Source organism: Natator depressus, chromosome 23 (genome assembly GCF_965152275.1).
Source record: "Natator depressus isolate rNatDep1 chromosome 23, rNatDep2.hap1, whole genome shotgun sequence".
Classification (NCBI taxonomy): Eukaryota; Metazoa; Chordata; order Testudines; family Cheloniidae; genus Natator; species Natator depressus.
Genome location: NC_134256.1, coordinates 5,996,554 through 6,018,948, shown reverse-complemented (window position 1 = coordinate 6,018,948; position 22,395 = coordinate 5,996,554). Strand labels below are relative to the sequence as shown.

Here is a 22,395-nt window from a genome sequence, read left to right as displayed (position 1 = left end):
CGCCGGCCTGTACCTGGGCTGGGGGTCCGGGCCCGGCGGGGGGCAGCCGCGGGGCCCGCCCAGCGCGCAGGTGAGGGGCGCGGGGCAGGGGGTGCGGGCGGGGGGCGTGGGGGCAGGTGCGCAGGGTGTCTGGGGCGGGCGTAGGGAGCATGGGGGGCAGGGTGCGCAGGGAGGGGCAGGAAAGCTGGGGGATGGGGGGGCAGGGGAGTTGGGGTAGGGAGTATGATGGGCGTGGGGGCTGGGTGCCTGGGAGGGATGGGATGTGGGGGCAGGGTGCCTGGGAGGGATGGGGGGTGCCTGTGGGGAGGGTTGTGGGGGCAGGGTGCCGGGTAATGGGGGTTGCAGTGAGGCATGGAAGGGGGCAGGGTGCCTGGGAGGGATGGGGTGTGGGGGCAGGGTGCCTGGGAGGGATGGGGTGTGGGGGCAGGGTGCCTGGGAGGGATGGGGGGTGCCTGTGGGGAGGGGTGTGGGGGCAGGGTGCCTGGGAGGGATGGGGGGTGCCTGTGGGGAGGGGTGTGGGGGCAGGGTGCCGGGTAATGGGGGTTGCAGTGAGGCATGGAAGGGGCAGGGTGCCTGGGAGGGATGGGGTGTGGGGGCAGGGTGCCTGGGAGGGATGGGGGGGTGCCTGTGGGGAGGGGTGTGGGGGCAGGGTGCCTGGGAGGGATGGGGGGGTGCCTGTGGGGAGGGGTGTGGGGGCAGGGTGCCTGGGAGGGATGGGGGGTGCCTGTGGGGAGGGGTGTGGGGGCAGGGTGCCTGGGAGGGATGGGGGGTGCCTGTGGGGAGGGGCGTGGGGGCAGGGTGCCAGGTAATGGGGGTTGCAGTGAGGCATGGAAGGGGGCAGGGTGCCTGGGAGGGATGGGGTGATGGGGGCAGGGTGCCCGGGGGTGAGGGGGGTGTTGCACTGAGGCATGGAATGGGCAGGGGGGGCTGGGCGATGGTACGGCCGTGTAGAGCTAAGATGGGGTGCAGTGTCGCTGAGTCCAGGAGGGTGCTCGTATGGGGCTGGCAGGCTGGGGGGAGGCCCTGGGTGCCCAGAGCCCTCGGAGAGGCAGTAGCAACACCAGCGCTGGCATCTCCCCCCAACCCCTCCCTCCACTGACTCTAGTGGGGGCAGGAAGAGGCCCTTGAATTCTCACTGGCTCTTGTGCTCTCCCCCCAACCCCTCCCTCCACTGACCCTAGCGGGGTCGTGCAGCCCAGGGGGACGCAGCGGGAGGGCACCCCCCGTTCGCAGCCACTGCCTGTACTGGGGACAGGATGCCCGGGGAGCCCTAGTCACGGAGCAGGGCTCCATTGTGCTGGGTGCTGTATGAATATGAGGAAGGAGACAACCGCTGGCTCGAGACCCGGACCGCAGGACCCCTCTGCTCTCGCTTGGATGCCCTGGGTCCGTTCCTGGTGCCGGGGTTGTTTTGAACGGTCCATTGGATTCCAGCGCTGTTCCTTTCCGCAGCTTGGCCACAAGCCCCGGAGCCTCTCCAGTAGCCAGGTGAAGCGGCTGGCCTCCCTGTTGGACCTCCGGCGCCTCTGGAACTCCTTCCTGAAGCCCATGCTGATCGAGCGGTACCCGGGCAGCCCGGGGAACAGGAAGGTGCGGCAGGTGAGTGGGGGCTGTGGCCGGGCGAAGCCTTGGGATGTGCGGGCCTTGTGCTGTGCCGGAGATTGGGGCACATCCTGGGCTCAGAGGACACCCCGGAATGTGGGACCCCAGAGTTAGCTTGGGCCCTGAAAACCCAAGAGGTTGCCCCAGCTGCAGCTGGTGGCTCAAGGCCAGGAATTGCTCTGGGGCAGCTTTGTCTGGTTTCAGGCTCCGGTGCAAACGGCGGCTTTGCCTCCCTGCACCGGGGACCCTGGGCAGTCACTGCCATTGGTGTGAAGTGGGCGCGAGAGACCAGCTAACTCGGTATCCGCATGGATACGGCCCTGGCTGCAGTGGGGGCAGGGTTAGTCTGCGGCCTTGTCTACACTACACAAGCCCTATGGATATCACTGTACTGGTATAGCTGTCCGAGCAACGCCCCTAGTGTAGACCCAATGGACACTGACAGAAGAGTTTTGCCCGTGTAGGAACAATTTCCCTGAACGGCACTGTGCCAGCAGAAGTGCTCTTCCAAGGACAGCTGCATCTACACGGGGTTTTTTGCCCTTGTAGCTATGGCAGCTAGGGGCTGTGTTTTTTCTTTCCACACCCCAAACAACAAAGCTGTGGTGGGTTTGTGGAGTAGCCCTGGCCTGAACTAGAGATGCGGAAGATCTTTGGGGTTGGGTCTGCAGGACCTCTTGGGGAAGCTAAACCCGGTTTGAAGTGGGTGCCGAAAGCTCAGTGCATTTTGGAAGCGTCTGTGCCAGCGACATGTCCATTGCAGACACAGCGTGCGGGGGTTCAAGCCCTTGAGAATTGGTTTTCCCCTTCTGCAAATATTTTTGCAAGTTCCAAATATTTTCCTGTCTCAAATCAGGACAAAAATTTCAGATATTGGCAACACCCCAAGACCTTTTCTTTGCCATTTCGGGTCAATGGAAACGGTTCGTTTTGATCAGTTTGCCATGTTTAATTTCAGTTTTGACCTTTTTTCAGTCTGTTTAGCCGAAATTTCAGAACAAAACGTTGTTGTTTTGACCCAGAAAATGGGACTGTTTGAAGCGATCGAAATGTTTCATTTGCACAGTTGAAACATTTTTTCGAGGCGGGAGTGTTGTCGAACCTGACCCTGTGTCGTGAAATGTGGATGTGTTGATGTTTTTTGATGGAAAAATTATTTGTCAGAAATGTCCCAACTGGCTGGGGAGGGGAGGAGAGGATACTGGGGATTGGGCTGGTTCCCCCCACCATCTGATGGACAGACCCAGAGGCAGGATCCAGGGGACCCTCCAAGCCCCCCAATTACTGAAGCCTGACAGTTCTCCTGCCCTGTGGAGATGGCTCCAGGGGGTGGAATTGCAGTGGAGAGGAGAAAACGGGCTGTGGGGTAGTGGGCCGTCGGGAATGCAGACAGCCGGGAGCTGGTGACCGTGAGAACAGCTGGATGCAAAGGTCCCGAGATACCTAGATGGGGTTCTGGGGTGGAGCTCATGGTACATGTTGGTACCAATGGTGTGGGAAATAGGAGGGAGGCTGGGGTCGAGGCCTCAGTACCAGCTTTCTCGGAGAGGCTACCGGTTCCAGGCAAGCAGAGGGGACTTCAGTCTCACTGCCTGACAGAGAAGATTATTTCAACTTCTAAGCGCCGCTTTGGACTAAGGAAGCTAAGTTGCCAAGGCGTGAGAGGCAAAGTCTTGTCTTGGATCCAAACCTGGCCAGGAGACAGGAACCAAAGAGCTGATTAAGGGTATGTCTACACTGCAGGAAGAGACCCGTGTCATGGCGGCAGCTGGCCCAGCTCAGCTGATGCGGGTTGGGGCTGTGGGTTTATAAAATTGCCGTGCAGATGTTCAGGCTCTGAGTCCCATGAGGAGGGACGGTCTCAGAGCCCAGACTCCAGCCCGAAAGCGAACATCTACATGGCAACTTTTAGCCTTGCGGCCCGAGCCCCAGGAGCCTGAGTCAGCTGGCCTGGGTCACAGTGTAGACTGTTCTCTCATCTAGTGACTGTGTATTAATTATGTTGATTACTTATCTTCCCAACCACCATGCTGAGGTTTGGTGGACTCTTGGCCCAAGAGCAGGCCCAGTGTGGTTAGAATCACTAAGATCTGATGCGCATGGTTGCGACCGAAGTTCTCTCTAATCTGCGTGGCCATCATCTGTATTTCCTCACCGTACTAATGTCGGGGGGCCCTTGTCCCATAGTTCACTAGGCCTTCTACCTCAAGCTTATTAGCATATATGTTAATTAGTTGCCATTGAATTCCTATGGTTCAACAGCGGCTGATGTTCCTGTCTTAAAACACCTCGAGCTGGTGGCATTACGGCGTTCTGTCTGGTGAGATCTTGGTCTGGGGTTAGCATCGTACGCTGAGGCTTCTTGGCCCACATGCCTTGTTTAGCGAAGCTACTGTCTCTCAGGCCAGAGGCTTGTATGCTCATTGCTTTATATCTGTGCCGTACCTAGCAAATACTTGTAGGCCACAAGCCGTACCTCACATGGTCAGTTTCGGTCAAGGCTAAAGGTCCCGTGTTGTTTAATATCTTTGTTAATGATCTGGCAGTTGGGGTAGTGGCAAAATTATTGAGGATAGCCAGGAGCAGAGAGGGCGGTGAGGAATTTCAGCGAGACCTGAGCCAGCCTGGGGGGTGGGTGACGCGATGCCTGTGGAATTCACTGGTGACGGGCAGCGTAAAGCACGCTGAATGCAAACTCCTCCGACTCTTCCCGGGTGCTAACCCAGGTGGATCCGCTCAGGAATGGCCCCCATCTCACATAGGATAACACCCAACAACGTGGGTCCAGAGACGGGGGGACAAGTCTGAGCAGAGCCTGGAAAACCTCTTGGGTGTAGCTGGGACCGATCTGGATGGTTACTCTGGAGCGGGACAAGCAAGAGGGGTCATGGCAACAATCTATCAAGTAACGACTAGTCTGGAAAGGGGAGATGGGACGCTTCTCTCCTGCGTCTGGAAGGGGATGTTCCAGGGAATTGAAAGGTGGGGGAGTCAAATCTGGTAAAAGGGAAACACTGCTTCCTGTGATGTGTGATTAGCCAGTGGAACTCACTGCCACAGGAATTAACCGGGGCTCAGAACTTAGTAAGATTCACAAAGGAACAGAACGTTTGTATGGAGAACAAGGATATCCAGAGCGGTGGGTGGTCAGTACCAACAATCTGGTAGAGAGAGTGAACCCGCACCAGGGCTCCAGCCGGTCTCTAACTCGGGATGAGCCCAAACGTGGGAGGCAGATTATCCCACGTCGGCTACTGCAGGTTTCTGTCGCCTTCCTCTGCAGCAGCTGGTGCTGGGCAGTGTCAGAGGCGGGATGCCAGGCTAGGTGGGCTGCGGCTCTGACCCTTTCAGGCAGCGTGTGGGGTCTGTCTTGGAGCATCCCAGCCCCATTGCACTGGGCAGATCCCTTTGGAGATGGTGAGCATCTCTTCGACCCTGCCGCTTGCTTTAGAAGGGTGAGACAGTTCCCACCCCCCCGCAGCCCCCGGCCTCCCTGCTGATATCCCCAAAACCGCTGCCCCCTGACGCTCCCCCCAGACGGCACCCTGATGCCTTCTCTGTCTTGTCCCAGTTCGTTGTGGATAGCCTGGCCACGCTGACTGCGGGCTGGCGGGTAGAGCTGGACGCCTTCGAGGACCGGACCCCGCGGGGTGTCATAGGCTTTGCCAATGTGGTGGCCACGTTGGACCCCGCTGCCGGGCGGCGCTTGGTTCTGGCCTGCCACTATGACTCCAAGTACTTCCCCCGCGACCGGCAGGGCCGCACCTTCCTGGGGGCCACCGACTCGGCCATGCCCTGTGCCATCCTGCTGGAACTGGCAACGGCCTTGGACGCGGAGCTGCTGAAGACCAAGAAGCAGGTGAGAGCTTCCCAGGTTGGGGGTTCTACTCTTGGCTTGGGGAAAGGAATGGAGTCTAGTGTGTAAAACCGGGGGGGATGGGAGCCAGGACTCCTGGCTTCTATCTCTGGCTCTGGGAGGGGAATGGGGTCTAGTGGTTAGAGGAGGGGAGCTGGGAGCCAGGACTCCTGGGTTCTATCCCTAGCTCTGCTGCTGTCCTGGGTGCAGTCCCCTCACCTGTCCAGCAGTGCCAGGTGTTGAGCGAGCCCCGTGTCTCTCCCCAGGGCTCCGAGGTGACGCTGCAGCTGCTGTTCCTGGATGGCGAGGAGGCCTTCGGGGAGTGGAGTGAGAGGGATTCCCTGTATGGGGCGCGCCACCTGGCTGAGCACATGGCCAAGGCTCAGCACCAGCCGGGCACCAGCCAGCTCCAGGCTATGGTGAGAGCCGCCCGCCTGCCCCTCTGGGGGATCTTTCAGGCTGGAGGGAGATGGTGGGGGTGCCTGTCCAGGGTGGGCAGGGGCTCAATCTGTCTGCACTGGATCTTGTACCAATCCCTACCTCAGCTCCTCTTGGGGTGACTGGGCCCCTACAGATTTAACCCCTCGTTGCCTCCTTGCAGAGCCTGTTTGTCTTGCTGGACCTGCTGGGGGCCCGCCACCCAACCATCCAGAACCACTTCCCCCTCACCGCCTCCTGGTTCGACCGGCTCATCGGCATCGGTACCAAACCTTCCTTTCTTCCAGGGGTGGGAGGGGGCTTGCCCCCCCAGGCACCTGTAGCGGGACAGCTACCCCCCCGCCCCCGCCAGTCCTGATGGTCCTGCGTCTGTCTGACAATGAATAAAGGTGCCTGGGTTCTAGCCCCAGCTCTGGGAGGGGAGTGGGGTCTAGTGGTTAGAGCAGGGGGGTTGGGAGCCAGGACTTCTGGGTTCTATCCCCAGCTGTGGGAAAGAGCTGGGAGTTGGGGATTCAGTCCCAGGGGCTGTTGACCTGGCATCTTTCACCAACACTTTATTTCCCTCAAACACGACTTGTCAGGTTTGAAATTCCCCCTCCCTCCCCGGCAGCGTCTCCATGTCCTCAGGGAGCTCTATTGTGAGTGGCCAGGTGTGGCCCCCTGTGGGGCTCGTCCTGCCACGCCCCCAGCCTGGCAGGTCCCAGGAACCAGCCCATTCCTCACCCTCTGCTCTGTGTCGCCCAGAGAAGCGTCTGCACCGGCTGGGCCTGCTGCAGTCCCACCCCCGAGAGCAGATGTACTTCCAGCGGGAGCCTGCCTATGGGCCTGTCGAAGACGACCACGTCCCCTTCCTTCGCAAAGGTACCTGTCCTGCCCCTTGCTACCGGGCGTCCAGGCGCAGAGCACTGTGGGATGGACAGCTGGGGAGGCCTCCCCGGGGGAGCCAGGGCAGAATGTGTGCAGACAAAACGTGGTGAGACTCCCCCAGGCTCCCACACAAGCCTGGCCTCGTGAGTGGAGCAAGGGACTGAGACCTGGGTTCAGGTCCTGGCTTTGCCACTGCCCTGCCGGCTGACTCTGCTGCTGTCTTCCTCAGTTTCCCCATCTGTGAAGTGGGGGGAATCATTCTGACCCCCTTTGTAAAGTGCTTTGGGATCCCCTGAGGACAAGGGCTACGCAAGAACTAGGTGTTATTTACAGAGGTAAAATGCTTTATAGATGATGTTTGCCTGCCTGGCACGCTTCACCCCAGAGGTGGCTGCATTTTGAACTTAGGCTCTGGGATCCTTGGGGGTGAAAGACTTTATAAACACATCATTGCTATCTAGCCACTTGGCCCTGACTTGCTTGATGTCTCTGGCCAATCTGGTTCCCATAATGCACCTGGCCAGCTGCTCGTTGCTAGGTCAGGGGAGCACATGGCTCCTAGATGTAAAGTCAGGTTGTGCCTGAGGGCCTGGCTCCATCTACTGAGACAGTGTGTGGGTTTAGAATGTCGCACATCGCCCTCTAGTGGCTGGGCCACATGGGGATAATAGTCTACTACTGCTGACAATAGTGGAATTACTCTTGTAGCTCCAGCAGTAGAGGCTGGGCTTGCAGTGATGCAGAGCCTGGGTTGGATCCCTGCTGACTATCCATGTGTCTGTCTGGCTGCAGGAGTGCCAGTGCTGCACCTCATCGCCACCCCCTTCCCGTGGGTCTGGCACACGATGGAGGACACGGAGCAGAACCTGCACCCCCCGACCGTGGAGAACCTCTGCAAGATCCTGGCTGCCTTCCTGGCTGAGTACCTGTGGCTGTGACTGCCCAGAGCCTCCCCTGGGGAGGGGACCAACCCCTCCCTGGGCCTCGCAGGATCCTTCACCCCTCCTGGGCCGAGCTCCATGGGGCCAGCGGCCAAAACACCCTAGGGACCAGGCAAGGTGGCTTGGGGGGCCCGGGCTGTGGCAGCCCCGCAGGGGCTTGGGGAGGTGTTACAATGCTGGGAGGATGGGAAGGGAGATTTGTGCTGAGTCTGTTCCGGGGCTGTGGCTGGCCCAGGAGTGAAACCTCTTGCTTGAGCCCCTTGAGGTTGGGCCTTCCTGGACTTTACACGCCCTCCAGAGCTCTAGCCGCTGGGGCCTGGAATAGCCTCTTCCCAGTGCGGGGCCTGGATCCCAGCTGGTCGCGTCCCCCGGGGTCCACGGCTCAGAAGCAGGAATAACTGGGCTGAACCTGGGCTGTGCCAGGGGCAGGACACCAGGGGCTGTGGGGGGGGCCAGACCTGCACTCTCGGCAGCGCGGCCTCCAGCTGCCAGCCCACCAGGGGTTGCTCCTGTTTACGGGGCCCGTCCAGCCCTGGGGTGCCGGGCTCCCAGCCTCGCTCGGGGGCTGCTCCACAGCGACTCTCGTAACAAAGAGCTGCCTCGTCAGTGCTGCTGCCCCCTTCCCATAGCGCCCCCACATGCTGGGCAGCCCTGGGCACTGTGGGGCTGGGACACTGCTCCTGGCATGGCTGTTCCCTCCACTCCGGCTCCCTCCCGCCGGTCACCAGCCGCAGCCCCAGCTCCCATCACCGGGAGCAAACCCCAGCTCCCCTCCCCTTCCTGCCGGGCCTGTCTGTGTGTGAGCCATGCGGAACCAGCGCCCCCTTGGTTTCTCTCCCACTCCTCCCTCTGGATTGAGAGGCAGCACAGCCTAGCGGGCAGAGCACTTGACTGCACCCGTGGGATCTGTTCCACGCTCTGCCACTAACTGGCCCTGTGAGTTTGGGTAAAACCCTTTCCCCTCCCTGTGCCTCAGTTTCCCCTCCCATCCTTTGTCCAATTAGACTGTGAGCTCTTTAGGGCAGGGACTGTCTGTCTCATGTTCTGTGTGTATAGCACCTAGCCCAAGGGGGCCTCTTAGTGCTAATCTGACAGACCATAATCACACCCTCTGAGCTCGCCCAGCCCAGCAGCAGGGTGGTGGTGGTTATGGTTTAACAGGAGATGAAATGATTCCCAGCGCTTCAACTTTTCATGTGCTAGAAGCTGGTTTATTGTCACTGCTCAGTAGCTCCCAAGCAAAGCAAGCGCTAAGCCGCAGGGCGCTGGGTAAAGGCAAATTGCACTTGAACTAAAAACCCCTTTGTGGGACTCTGCGACCCACCCAACGGGTCCTTCCCCGGCACCTGCTGTGTGAAGATCCAAACACTTTGCCCCCCTTGGTAAGAGAGGCTCGCGGGAATGGACTGTCGGGGCGAAAGAGGCGAGGGCTGAAAGCTTTGAGAGCCAGACACTGCAGGGGCCAGGCAGAGCCGAGTGTCGGGGCTCGAGGACACTTGGGTTCCCTTTGTGGGGGGTTAACTAGCGACCGGTTTCTGGGGGATTCCAGATGAAATCTTCGCTGCAGAGCTCGGGGGGGCTGGGGGCAGAGGCGGATTTGACTCTGGAATTGATAATTGCTCGGACGTTTCACACGGGAATGGAGACGACGTTTCCTGAGCTGCCCAGGGATTGGCAGGGCCGTCGCCACAGAGCTCGGCTGAGGCTTGGCCCCACCCCCCTGGACGCTGTAAGACCCTGGGCCTGGCTGTGTGTGGACCCGGGCTAAGCTGACATGCCCGTTGCGGGCGGGAGCGAGGGGCTTGGCCTGGCGTCTGCCGAAGGAAGCAGCCTGAGGGAGGCAGGTGGCTCCCAGGTGCTATTAGAAATCTGAGCCCCGGGGGAGGGCAGCAGAGCCCAGGGGAGACGGGAGCGTAACCCCAACTCTCAGAGCCCTGCTCTCCGGGCCCTAGGAGGTAGCAGGTGGGCGAGAAGCGGGAGGCCGCCCCCTGCTGGGGGGCAGAGGTGCTGCTCGAGCAGGCAGAAGCTGTGGGCAGGGTCAGCGATGGGTGCAGGGGCTGCCCCGAGGCTGCAGGGACTCAGGCTTCAAACTCAGGCCACTGGCTTATGGCCTTGTAGAGGGCGTCCCCGGGGCATTGGGTTGACTTCACGTCGCGATGCCCCTTCAGGGTGTAGCTTTCACTCAGGAAGCCCCCGGAGACAGCACATTGGATCAGGCTCTCGGCAACCATCAGGGTGGTGTTGTCAGGGGCTGTTTCTGCAGGACACCAGCAGCCCCCTGTTAATTTCACACCCGCCCCTGGCCCCTCTCTGCTGCTCAGGGGATGTGAATGTGGCCTGAGTAAATAAACACTCTCTAGCCACGTTCTTGATTGGCCATGTCAGTGTCTCCCCCCCCCCCCCAACCATTGTGTTTGGTAATGCGTCTCCCCGCCTCCACACACACATTTGCTTCGCCACGCTCCCCCTCCCCCTCGCTTTCCTGACCCTGTGCCCCAGCCCAGTGCCCCACCGTGGTGGAACCAAGAGCAGCTGTGGACTTCCTATTTCCCCTGGGGGCCTAGCAGGGAAATCCGTACAGACGGGAACCACGTACTGGAGAAGCTTCCCAGGAAGCTGATTCCCAGTGACTTATCGTTCCAGTTCTTGGCATGGGCCCCCATGGTGCTCCAACCTCTGCCCTCGTAGACTCTGTCATCTTTGCCGATCAGGAAGCTGCAGGCAGAGCGCAGTGTGAGACCCGCACGGGCACGTCAGTCGCACCCTCCCCTCCCCATCACTCTCGGCAGCTCCCCCAGGGTCGTCCCTGGCCCCGCCCGGGTTTGAACCTGGGACCATCAGAGCTAGAAGCTCAATCCTCTGCCATGGAGCTAAAGACCCACTGAGGAAAAGGACTGGAAGGGAGGGGCCCTAACCTGTATTGCACTGTTTGGCCATTAGGTGGCGCTGTGTGTTACGCCCCTTCTGGAAGGCACCAAGGGCCCCACGTGGACAGAGCTGGGGGTGGAGTGAGGGCTGTAGCGGGCCCAGATGTGGGGCAGGAGAACAGCGCTGGGAGCTGCTGCCCTGCTGGAAATTCCCAGCTGGGTTTCCATCTCCCGACATCACCATCTCAAAGCCTTTCACAGAGCAAAATCTCTGGCCAGGTTTTCGTTGCAGGGCGTCAGGCTGGCTGCAGGGAAACGTGTCAATAACGCTGGCACGGGGCGGTGTCACAGAGGAGGAGGGCGCAGGCCCCGCGGCGCCTGTCGGCTGAGCTCCTGGCACATCCCCCCGCCAGCTCCATCACTTCCCCCCCAATCTCCCCCTGCCAGGGGCTCTGTGCCCCCCCCCTTGCCAGGGTCCCATTCTCCCCCCACAGCTGGGTCTCTGGGTGCACCCTCCCCAATTCCATCTTTTCAGCCCAAAATATTAAATATAAAAATCAAATCTCTTCTCTGGAGAATCCCTAGGGTGACTAGACAGCAAGTGTGAAAAATCGGGACAGGTGTGGGAGGTAATAGGTGCCTATATAAGAAAAAGTCCCAAACATCAGGGCTGTCCCTATAAAATCGGGACATCTGGTCACCCTAAGAATCCCCCCTCCACCAGCTGTCCCCCTGAGTGTGGTCTCGGCTGCCCCCCCATGACTACTTCGGGGCAGCGGCCTGGAGTCTGTCTGTCAGCTGAAAGGAGGCCCCAGTTGCGTCCCGCCCCCACTCACTTGTAGCCGATGTCAGACCAGCCCTTCTTGTCCATGTGGTAGCTCTGGATGCCCCTGACTTCCCGGCTGCAGGAGACCTGTGAGGTGCAATGGTTCCCTGCCGTGTGGTGGATGATGACGTAGGGCACTGGGGTCCCCAACGGGTCCCTGCTTCTTGGGACCTGGGCCTCCCACTGGGAGCGGGAGACGATGGTGGGGCAGCCTGTGCCATGCAGGGGAGGGGAGAAAGGGTTGGATTAATGGGGGTGCCCCCACCTGCCCCAGCCCACACAGCAGGATCGGGCCCAGAGCTGGTGCTCTGAGTGGGGCTGGAGCCATGGGGGTGGGGTGGGGTGGGGGCCAGCAAAAGCCGTGCACGGCGCATGGGGGGATGCGCAGCCCTGTGTTAAATGTGACGGGGCTGGAGAGAGGCCTGGCCGGGAGCCTGCTCGCCCCGCAGCAGCACCCGCCGGTGGCAGCAAAGGGGTGAACGGGGAGCCAGGCCAGGCTGGAGGGAGGCCAAGCAAGGGCTGGGCTGGAGATGGCGGGGGGGCTGGTGCTCCGAAGTCACCCTGGGCTGGGGAAGCTCCTGCCCAGGGTGTGCGGCTCTGAGCCTGTCTGTCTCCTCTGGCCCCTCCGGTCATTTGCATCCCTCCAGCCTCCCCTCCGCTCCGCAGCCTTTCTGCTCTCTCTGCATCCGGGAGGCCCCTGATCATTCTGGTTTCCCACTGCTGACCCCCCCGCCACCCCTCGGCCAGGTCCCTTCAGAGACGGGACAAACAGGATGGAGTCCAGTGCCCCAGAAACTGGAAGGTCAGAACATCTGACTCTGAGAAAAGGCTCATTGGGCACAATCAGCCTGGGGAACTCCCTGCCACTGGCTGTCACTGGGCCAAGAGCAGGATCCAGCAACGGATCAGAGGTTTTTATGGAGAACGAGGACAGCCAGCGTCACAGTGGGTGGGACTGGACGGGTTCCTGCCCCAGGGCTTGGGGCCACTGACTGATGGGAACAGAAAGGAAATTCCCCTCTGGCTGGGTTATTCCATCATGGGCCACTAGGGGGTGTCTGGCAGCTCCTTCTGGAGCATCTGGCACTGGCCGCTGCTGGAGCCGGGACACCGGGGTAGATGGGCCCTGCTCCGATCCAGGGGGCGATTTCTAGGCTGCAGGGACATTCCCAGCACGAATCCTCCTAACAGGACCTTGGTGGGAGCTGGGGACCAGCTAGTGTTGTTACTGCTCCCCCCACCCCACCCCTCTGTCCCTGCTTTCCCCCACCCTCTTTCTGCCCCTGCTCCCCCCTCCCCAGCCCCCATTTCCCTGCACTCCCCACACCGCCTCAGCTCGCTGCCCCTCTGCATGCTGGGATCTGGCACTTTTTGGCTCTTGGGTGCCCCAGGGCAGTTCGGATGGCACTGGCTGGCAGGGGACATGGCCTGGGCGGGGGTGTGTGCGACACTCTGGGATTGTCTCCCCATGGGCAGGGCCAGGGGCCTTGTCCCTTGGGCCGATGTACACTAGGGCTCTGGGGAACGGGCGGCAGGGGACAACCCAGCCCTGCCTCGTGGAGGGATGGGCTGGACGGGAGCTGAGGGGCGTCTCCAGCTCTGCAGGGGCAGGTCCAGCCCCAGGCACCAGGCCAGGGGGCAGGTTTGATGGGTGACTCCATCATTGATTTCCCCCCCTCCCTCCGTTCTCAGCTGTTTCAGGGATTCCCAGCCCTGCTCCCCACCCCCTGGCCCAGGGGGATCCGAACTCACCAAGCGCCACGGCGCAGAGCACTGAGAGCCACACGACCCGCGTCAGCAGCAGCATCTTCCTCTCGCTCAGTCCTGTGGGGACACGTGCCCGTCACAGCCGGCCTGCCACCTCCAGGAGGGGGCGCTGCTGGGCAGGAGCCAAACACCCCCAGAGCCCCTGGGTATCAGATCCCCCTGTGCTCAGGCTGCCCCAGGCTCCAAGCCTGGCCTGTCGCCTGAGGGAAGCATCCCAGACCTGCCCAGATCCCCCTTCTCCCCGAGCTCCCCGGGTCCCCATGGCAGCCCCTTGAGCAGCAGGCTCGGTGGTGGCTCTGGCTGTACTAACAGCCCCCTGCCCAGCTGGGGCTGCGGGGAGAAGAACCATGCTGGGGGGCAGAGCTGGTCCACGGAGACCGGCGCCCTGTGGGGTGCAGAGGGGGCTGGCATGTGCCCACCTGGATTCCTGCAGAGCTGGGAGCAGAGTGAGCTCCAGGCACTGTCACCTGCTTCTCTCTATAAGTGCCTGGGAGGGCGACGGGGGCTGGGGCCAGGTAGTTGGTCAATAAACCGTCGTGCCGATGCTGGCGGGAGCCCAGCCACCGAGGAGGAAGGAGTCGGGGGGGATTTCACCAGGGGGCTGCAGTTGCTGAAGACCCAGCCAGGCTCATGCAGCAGGGCTCAAGGGTCCGTAGCACCACCGGGGCCGACAGACTGCGCACCGAGGGGAGGGAGCGATTCTGGCCTGGCAGCGCGACCCCAGGGGCAGAACCTTCTTCCCAACGTGGGCAAGGCTGGGCACAGAGCACAACCCGGCCTGGGGAGCTGGGGATTGCCGCACCGGGGGGACAGCACATCGGCCACCGTCTGGGCCGCCATTTCCTGCTCCGACCGATCCAGACACACCGCCTGCCCCAGCTCCCCTGAACTCCAGCTGCAGGGCACTAAGGCAGTGCCTGGAGATCCCAACCGAGATCGGGGCCCCGTCGCGCCGGGTGCTGCACAGACACACAGTGACCGGGATCGGGGCCCCATCGCGCCGGGTGCTGCACAGACACACAGTGACCGGGATCGGGGCCCCATTGCACTGGGTGCTGCACAGACACACAGTGACCGGGATCGGGGCCCCGTCGCGCCGGGTGCTGCACAGACACACAGTGACCGGGATCGGGGCCCCGTCGCGCCGGGTGCTGCACAGACACACAGTAACTGAGCTTGGGGCCCTGTCGTACCAGACGCTGCAGCCACACACAGCGAGAGCCAGTCCCTGCCCCGAAGTTTCCAGTCTACCCTACACACAGCTTTTGTCCCGATGTAACTGTGGGGCGGGGGGGTCGGTTTTGCTGATACAGTTATACCAGTACAACAGCAGTGAGTGTGCAGTGACACCAGGATACAGGTGCCTGGTACCAGGGTCAGACCCGTCTACGCTTCTCGTCCGGGAATAGTTCTAGCCCGGTTGCAGGGCTATAATTGTACCCCACTGGGGCTGTAATGTGTTAACTAGCCTGGTACAGTTACACTCCTACAGCGTTTGTGTGTGGAAGTGGCCAGCCCGTGGGGTGACCTTGGCCAAGTCCTGGCCCTGCCCAGTGACTCAGTTTCCCCTCTCTGAAGTGGGGAATCATAGAATATCATAGAATATCAGGGTTGGAAGGGACCTCAGGAGGTCATCTAGTCCAACCCACTGCTCAAAGCAGGACCAACCTCAACTAAATCATCCCAGCCAGGGCTTTGTCAAGCCAGGCCTTAAAAACCTCTAAGGATGGAGATTCCACCACCTCCCTAGGTAACGCATTCCAGGGCTTCGCCACCCTCCTAGTGAAAACGTTTTTCCTAATGTCCAACCTAGACCTCCCCCACTGCAACTTGAGACCATTGCTCCTTGATCTGCTGAGGAGAAGGGCAGTCGAGTGCCAGGTGCTGTGAGCCTCACGGCCCAGCAGGGGGGGCTGTAGCCGCCCCAGGCTAGGAGATGGCCGGAGCTCCGTGTAGCTGAGGAAGGGGCGATGACGGTGTTGCCACTCAGGGCAACTGCACCGGTCCTGCCCCTCCGTGGGCCGGCCAGGGCACCCGCCCTGGGCTCCTGGCACGCCAGCCGCCACCTCTCATGGGCCGGACCCGCCTCGCTCTCCCTCCTGCCGGGTGCTCCAGGCTTCCCGGTTTCCTGTTGGCACTGTGATATCCCCAGCAAGTCAGACTGGCCGAGCCGGCTGCTTTCCTGCCTCCTCCGAGGCTGCAAGCCCCATGAGCCCCACAGCTCCGGCCCCACCAAGCTCCCCCCAAGCAGCACCTCGGTGCTTACGGTGACAGCACTGCCGAGAACACGGGTTAAACCAATCAGCGAACCCACCCGCCTGCTCCTAGGCTTACCAGGGATCCCTCCCCCGACTCCAGCCAGGGCTCTGGCCGGGGTGCAGCCCGTCAAACCCACCCAGGGGCTTTTCAGTGCTTCCAAGCTCAGCACAGCTTCTGCTGTGAACACGTCCCCTGGGAATCTGTGAGTGCTGCAGGCCGGTCCCTCGATCTGGGAACAGGTCATTCGCAGCCAGTGGCTCACTCCTCAGGGCATCGCTTCGAAAGGCCGGGGGCAGAGGTGGGAATTTGCATCCCCGCCTTGGCCGGTCAGTTGTTTTACAAGTGTCCTGTGATGGTCCTGAGCCTTCCCAGGGTTTGCTGGAGTCACGTCTCCCCCAGAGGAATCACGTCCCAGACTCCAGACCCATTCGCATTTGTAATATAAGGAACTCATTGAATGAAAATACCCACGCTTCGTCCAACCAGCTTTGTGCAGGGTCTGGGAGGGAACCGCCATCTCTGGCCCATCTCCCCCTACAGAACTGGGTGGAACCAAGTGCTGTCCGGCACCCTTGGGGAACCCATTGACTTAGTGCCTGGACAGGTTTCTCCCCTGCCTGGCCTGTCTGCCATGGCCTGTCACAATGTCACGTTTCGACGTTGTGTTTAAGAAGCATTCTGCCATCACGCCAGCACCCGGCCTTCACAAACCCGCCCGGTCGGCTGGCAGCCTCCTGCCCCAGTTCTCTCTAGAGCCCCTGGGCCGATCTCTCCCACGCCCCTCCTTACCCTGGGTGCCCCCAAACCTTTTCCTTCCAGCACGCAGTTCATTTTCTTAACTTGCGACACGGCTCGGCTGCCTTATTGACGCTGAGGCTCGTCCTGCTCCATCACATCCTCCGGGTCCTCCTTGCACTCAGCTGGCTTCCCCGGTGCTCCCAGCGTCACCGCAACCGCTTCCACCGTCCTCCACCCGTTTCTGACAACCCCACGTCTGCACCGTCTCCTCGGCTCCTTCCCCTCGCCCGCCTTCCCCTTTCCTTGCGGCGCTCGCCAGCCGCCCGTTGACATCCCCATTCTGCGGCTTCCCTTTCTGAGCATTTTCTGTCACTTCCTTAAGCTGCTGATTAAAAGCCTCGCGCGCCCGATGCTGAGCTGCTGCCCCGGGTCACGCTTTCCCCTCCACTCTCTGGTCAGCCTCAGAGACAAGCAGCGCACACGTGTGATCCCACGGGCGGGCCGGACGCGGTGCAGCCCCAGAACCTCCATGCGTAACAGCACGTTTCTTTACAAACAATCCAAGCCCTCCTTTACTATTTGGGCCATTCTTCGCCCTCATTTTACTCTTGATGGAGTTAACGTTCCGCTGGATCTAATCTTACATCTCTTCTTCAAACTTTTCCCCTCCCCTGTAGGCCCCTAGACCGTCCCAGCCAGAGTCTCCACACACGGCTAGGTCTTTACTCCCGACACAGAGGTTGTGACCCTGCCTGGTCCGGTTCCAGCCGGTAAACTTGGGTCAGAGGATCCCCCAGGGAAGCAGTTTATTACCAATTCAGCTTCAATCTTACTTCCTACTTAAAGAGACCTCAAGGACCCAAGCCCCGGCCAGTATTTATTAGTTATTAGTACAGCGCCCAAACAGAAAGGCAGATCCATTACCAAGTCTGCTGAACCAAACCTTGCAGCCGTTGACGTAAACGACAGACTGATCCCCGTGATGTCTTTTGCCACGGCTTGCATACAGCTTGGACTACTTATAGGTAACTTAGTTCCAGCTTATCTCTTCCTCTTTCCCAATACAAGGCTACAAATCCATCTGTGTCTGGTAACTATCATAGACTTCCCAGCACACAATCACACATCTGCTGCTTAAGCATAAACTTTTACCATCACTATGTTATTTATACATTTCCATTTGTTTGCGGTTGGTACATTTCTCGCACAGTCGCGTGGCAACGCAAATAACAGGGCACGAGGCTAAAAATTTTAGCAAATTGGCATTTTTCACAGCCTGTGAGAGTTTAGCAGCATTCCCAAAGCATCTTGGGAGTCTGGGTCACCAGTTGGCCTGAGGTCTGATCGTAATTTGACCTACCAGTCAACAAACCTTTGTACTGGTATAACGGCATCCCCATGGATGGGGTGGGGGGTGTTGTAATGTTTTAACTAGATCGGTCCAGTTAAAGTCCTCAGGCTTTTGCATACAGACATGGCCAGCCTGTGGAGTGACCTTGGTTAAGTCATGTCCCCCTTGCGTGCCTCAGTTTCCCCATCTATAAAGTGGGGATAGTGATGCCAACTTCCTTTGTGAAGGGCGTTGAGATCTGCTGGAGAAAGGGGATAGCTCAGGGCCAGGTGTTATAACTGGGGAGCAAGAGGGTCTGTCACTGCCCCAGGCTAGCAGATCGTGGGAGCTCCGTGGAGCGGAGAGATGGTGGCAGACAAGGGTAGCAGAGGGCGCTGTGCTGGGTTCCTGGGGGGCAGTTGGTGGCAGAAGGGGAGGTCTCTCCAGAATCAGCAACGCACCCAACAGCCACATGTCCTGATGCCTGACCCCATTGGCATCGCCCCCAGCATGGCCCCTAGCACCTCTCATGTGTGTCGGGGGGGGGGCGGGGAGTGAGGGGATTTCTGCTTGGGCTGCCCCCACGTGCTGGTGCTTAAACTCAAAAAGGAAGCTTACAAGAAGTGGAAATTTGGACAGATGACTAGGGAGGAGTATAAAAATATTGCTCGAGCATGCAGGGGTATAATCAGGAAGGCCAAAGCACAATTGGAGTTGCAGCTAGCAAGGGATGTGAAGGGTAACAAGAATGGTTTTTACAGGTATGTTAGCAACAAGAAGAAGGTCGGGGAAAGTGTGGGCCCCTTACTGAATGGGGGAGGCAACCTAGTGACACATGATGTGGAAGAAGGTGAAGTACTCAATGCTTTATTTGCCTCGGTCTTCACAGACAAGGTCAGCTCCCAGACTGCTGCCCTGGGCAACATGGGGAGGAGATGAGCAGCCCTCAGTGGTGAAAGAAAAGGTTAAGAACTATTTAGAAAAGCGGGACGTGCACAAGTCCATGGGTCCAGATCTAATGCATCCAAGGGTGCTGAGGGAGTTGGCTGATGTGATTGCAGAGCCATTGGCCATTATCTTTGAAAACTCGTGGTGGTCGGGGGAGGTCCCGGATGACTGGAAAAAGGCTAATGTATTGCCAATCTTTAAAAAAAGGAAGAAAGAGAACCCGGGAAACTACAGACTGGTCAGCCTCACTTCGGTCCCCGGCAAAATCATGGAGCAGGTCCACAAGGAATCCATTTTGAATCACTTGGAGAAGAGGAAGGTGATAAGGAACAGTCAACGTGGATTCACCAAGGGCGAGTCATGCCTTCTATGATGAGATAACTGGCTCTGTGGATATGGGGAAAGTGGTGGTCGTGATATAGCTTGACTTTAGCAAAGCTTTTGATATGGTCTCCCACAGTATTCTTGCCAGCAAGTTAAAAAAGTATGGATTGGATGAATGGACTATAAGGTAGATAGAAAGCTGGCTAGATTGTCGGGCTCAACAGGTAGTGATCAACGGCTTGATGTCTAGTTTGCAGCCAGTATCAAGCGGAGTGCCCCAGGGGTCGGTCCTGGGGCTGGTTTTGTTCAACATCTTTATCAATGATCTGGATGATGGGATTAATTGCACCTTCAGCAAATTCACAGATGACACTAAGCTGGGGGGAGAGGTAGATACGCTGGAGGGTAAGGATAGGGTCCAGAGTGACCTAGACAAATTGGAGGATTGGGCCAAAAGAAATCTGATGAAGTTCAACAAGGACAAGTGCAGAGTCCTGCACTTAGGATGGAAGAATCCCAGGCACTGCTACAGACTAGGGACCGACTGGCTAAGTAGCAGTTCTGCAGAAAAGGACCTGGGGATTACAGTGGATGAGAAGCTGGATATGAGTCAGCAGTGTGCCTTCATTGCCAAGAAGGCCAAAGGCATATTGGGCTGCATTAGTAGGAGTGTTGCCAGCAGATCGAGCGAAGTGAGTATTCCCCTCTATTCGGCACTGGTGAGGCCACACCTGGAGTATTGCGTCCAGTTTTGATCCCCCCACTTCAGAAGGGATGTGGACAAATTGGAGAGAGTCCAGCGGAGGGCAATGAAAATGATTCGGGGGCTGGGGCACATGTCGCATGAGGAGAGGCTGAGGGAACTGGGGTTATTTAGTCTGCAGAAGAGAAGAGTGAGGGGGGATTTGATAGCAGCCTTCAACTCCATGAAGGGGGGTTCCAAAGAGGATGAAGCTCGGCTGTTCTCAGTGGTGGCAGGTGACAGAACAAGGAGCAATGGTCTCAAGTTGCAGTGGGGGAGGTCTAGGTTGGATATGAGGAAACACTATTTCACTAGGAGGGTGATGACGCACTGGAATGGGTTACCTAGGGAAGTGGTGGAATCTCCATCCTTAGAAGTTTTTAAGGCCCGGCTTGACAAAGCCCTGGCTGGGATGATTTAGTTGGGGTTGGTCCTGCTTTGAGCAGGGGGTTGGATTAGATACCTCCTGAGGTCTCTTCCAATCCTGATATTCTGTGATTCTATGAAATGCAAGTGGTGCAAAATAATAACGAGATGGTGCCCTGGTGATGCAAATCCAAGGCAGCATCCACACTGGGGCGCTCAATCTGAGCCACGGGCAGTAGGTTTTGTCATATGGTGACGTATCTAGGTAGGGGTTTCCTATCCCTTTCCCAGGGCTGGGATAGAACCCAGGAGTCCTGGTTCCCAGCCCCCCTGTTCTAACCACTAGACCCCACTCCCCTCCCAGGGCTGGTGATGGAACCCAACAGTCCCAAGCTGCCGGGTGCCTTGGCCATGGGGTGTAAAACGGTCCCGTCTCTGCTTCTTCTCCCACCGCTGCAACGATCCAGAAGCTGCTTTAATAGCAGCCCCTCCCCCGCCCAACTGAGTCCCAGGCCTTGCTAACGCTCAGTGCCAGGACAGCCCCAGGAGATGATTGCTGCGGGGGTCTCGGCCCAGCGGGAGGCAGTGACTCCTAGAAGCAGGGAGAGCAGCAGCACCGTAGATCAGGGAGGTCTGGCAATGCCAGTGGCTGTCTGGGGTCTGGCACCCCAGGCACTCAGAGCAGATTGTCAAAGGCCAAACCCCTCTCACCACCGGCTCTGTAGCTCCCCCTTGCTTTCGGTCTGTCTTAGGCACCATCCTGGCCCTCATCCCCCTGGCATCCGAGCACTACCCAACCTTGATAGCATTTATTCTAACTGCCCCCTGCAGGGCAGGGCCTGGCTGCTACCCCCACTGTACAGACAGGGAACCGCAGCACACAGGGAATAAGGGGCTTGCCCGAAGCCAAACAGAGCATCTGTGGCAGAGCTGGGAAATGAACATGGGTCTCCTGGGTCCCGGGCTGGCACCTTCTCTTCCAACCTCCTGCCCCCTTCGTCCCTGGTTCAGTGGGAGCTGTGGGAGCTCTCTGGGGCACAGGAGCTGGCTGGTGCCCAGATGGAGCTACGTTGCCTATTGCACAGATCTCGCTTTTCCCGAACATTGAAAATGCTGCTCCAACCTTACCAGGGCCTGCCAGGATCCTTGCAGCTGGTCAGTGCTAAGCTGTGAGCTGTGCTAGGTAGGGAAGATGAAACAGATCTTCCCTCACTAGCGGAGCTCTGTGTTACTGGGGACTCACTGCTGGCTCAACCCAACCAGCCCTCCTCAAATGGAGCCTATAAATCCTCCAGCCCTGCTGTTCTCCTTTGTATTTCGGTAGTGCCCAGGGGCCTCAGTCCCGGATCAGGGCCCCGCGGTGCTAGACGTTGTACAGACACAGCCTGATTCCCCCCACACTGGATCTCCTGAATGGCCCCTGCTTGCAGGGGCGGGGGGGCTCCTTTCCTCACCCAGTGTCTCCTGCTAGCAGAGATGCTCTGAGAGATGTCTACGCTCTGGGCCTCTGGGCTTCCCGGGCTGGGAGGCAAGCGTGGCTGTCTCCGGGCAATTCTGCTCACTCTCCAGCAGCTGCACAGCAGGCGTCCTAAGGCAGCTCTAGTCCTCTCCAGAGCTCAGGGGGACTGTCCTGGCATCGGACTGGCCTGGGGAATGGAACAATGGCTCCGGGCAGCCGGAGAATGCCTGTTCCCCCGGCAACCTCAGTGCCATTCCCTCTGGAAGTGATGGTGTCAGCAAAGGTGCTGGAGGTGGCCAGGCCTTGTGGTTGGAGCTGGACTCAGGAGGCCAGAGCGTGGGTGGAGCGAGGCTGGAGCGAGAGCAGGGCTGGAGGAGGACGAGGAGTAGGGCTGGAGCAGCCTAAAACTGTTGCCAATGCCAGGCAGGAGTGAGCCCAGCACAGGACGGACCCAGGGCCTGACAGATGGCTCCAGGGGGCGCTTGGCTCCCGGCCCCGCTGGGTACTGACAGGCCAGGCACCCCAGGGCATTATCACCAGCCCGTTCCCAGTCTTGGCATGGCAGTACATTTCCTTCCCAGTCCCCGTCCCCCGGCATTAAACCAGGGACTCCACACTGGGGATTTGCACCTGGCAGCACGCAGCCTCCTGAGAACACACAGGCCAGGGTGCAGGGCGAGGGCTCCCAGAGAGAAACGGCAGGAGGGCAATGCTGGGAACCCCCAGGCCGTCTTCAGCTAGAGCATGAGGACACCCCAGCATCCTGGAGAGCATGAATCTAGCTTCAGCTGAGCATTTATGTCCCCCCGTTCTCTGTACTAGATGGGTTGGTCTCCCGGAGGGAGGAAAGTGCCCATCAGGAGTTCCTGGCTTATCCAACGTCAGTTTCCAGCTCTTGTGAAAAAAACGGTGACTTCCCTTACACAGGAGCTGGTGTTCTTCAGGCTGCGCTGGGCCTGTACACGTTCCCCTGTAGGGGTGTGTGCACCCAGGGCCTGTGAGTCGCAGATGTTTGCCAACAGCACCACGGAGTGGTGCCTGCGCCCCTGCTCTCCCCGTGTGCTC

General features: G+C 59.4%; 2 protein-coding genes across 2 annotated transcripts; one reads left to right on the top strand and one right to left on the bottom strand.

The window, feature by feature from the left end:
* Positions 1 to 10,055, top strand: QPCTL (glutaminyl-peptide cyclotransferase like). Its single transcript, XM_074937314.1, has 7 exons — positions 1 to 70; positions 1,453 to 1,599; positions 5,174 to 5,461; positions 5,725 to 5,877; positions 6,060 to 6,159; positions 6,641 to 6,757; positions 7,556 to 10,055. Exons 2-7 carry the CDS (start codon positions 1,549 to 1,551, stop codon positions 7,699 to 7,701), a joined length of 855 nt encoding a protein of 284 aa, XP_074793415.1. The 5' UTR covers positions 1 to 70; positions 1,453 to 1,548; the 3' UTR covers positions 7,702 to 10,055.
* Positions 8,930 to 16,381, bottom strand: LOC141976366 (peptidoglycan-recognition protein SC2-like). Its single transcript, XM_074937315.1, has 5 exons — positions 16,213 to 16,381; positions 13,150 to 13,221; positions 11,408 to 11,609; positions 10,301 to 10,419; positions 8,930 to 9,961 (listed from the first exon to the last, which is right to left on the bottom strand). The coding sequence occupies exons 2-5, from the start codon at positions 13,202 to 13,204 to the stop codon at positions 9,783 to 9,785; spliced, it is 555 nt and encodes a 184-aa protein (XP_074793416.1). The 5' UTR covers positions 13,205 to 13,221; positions 16,213 to 16,381; the 3' UTR covers positions 8,930 to 9,782.
* Positions 16,382 to 22,395: the final 6,014 nt, after the last annotated feature.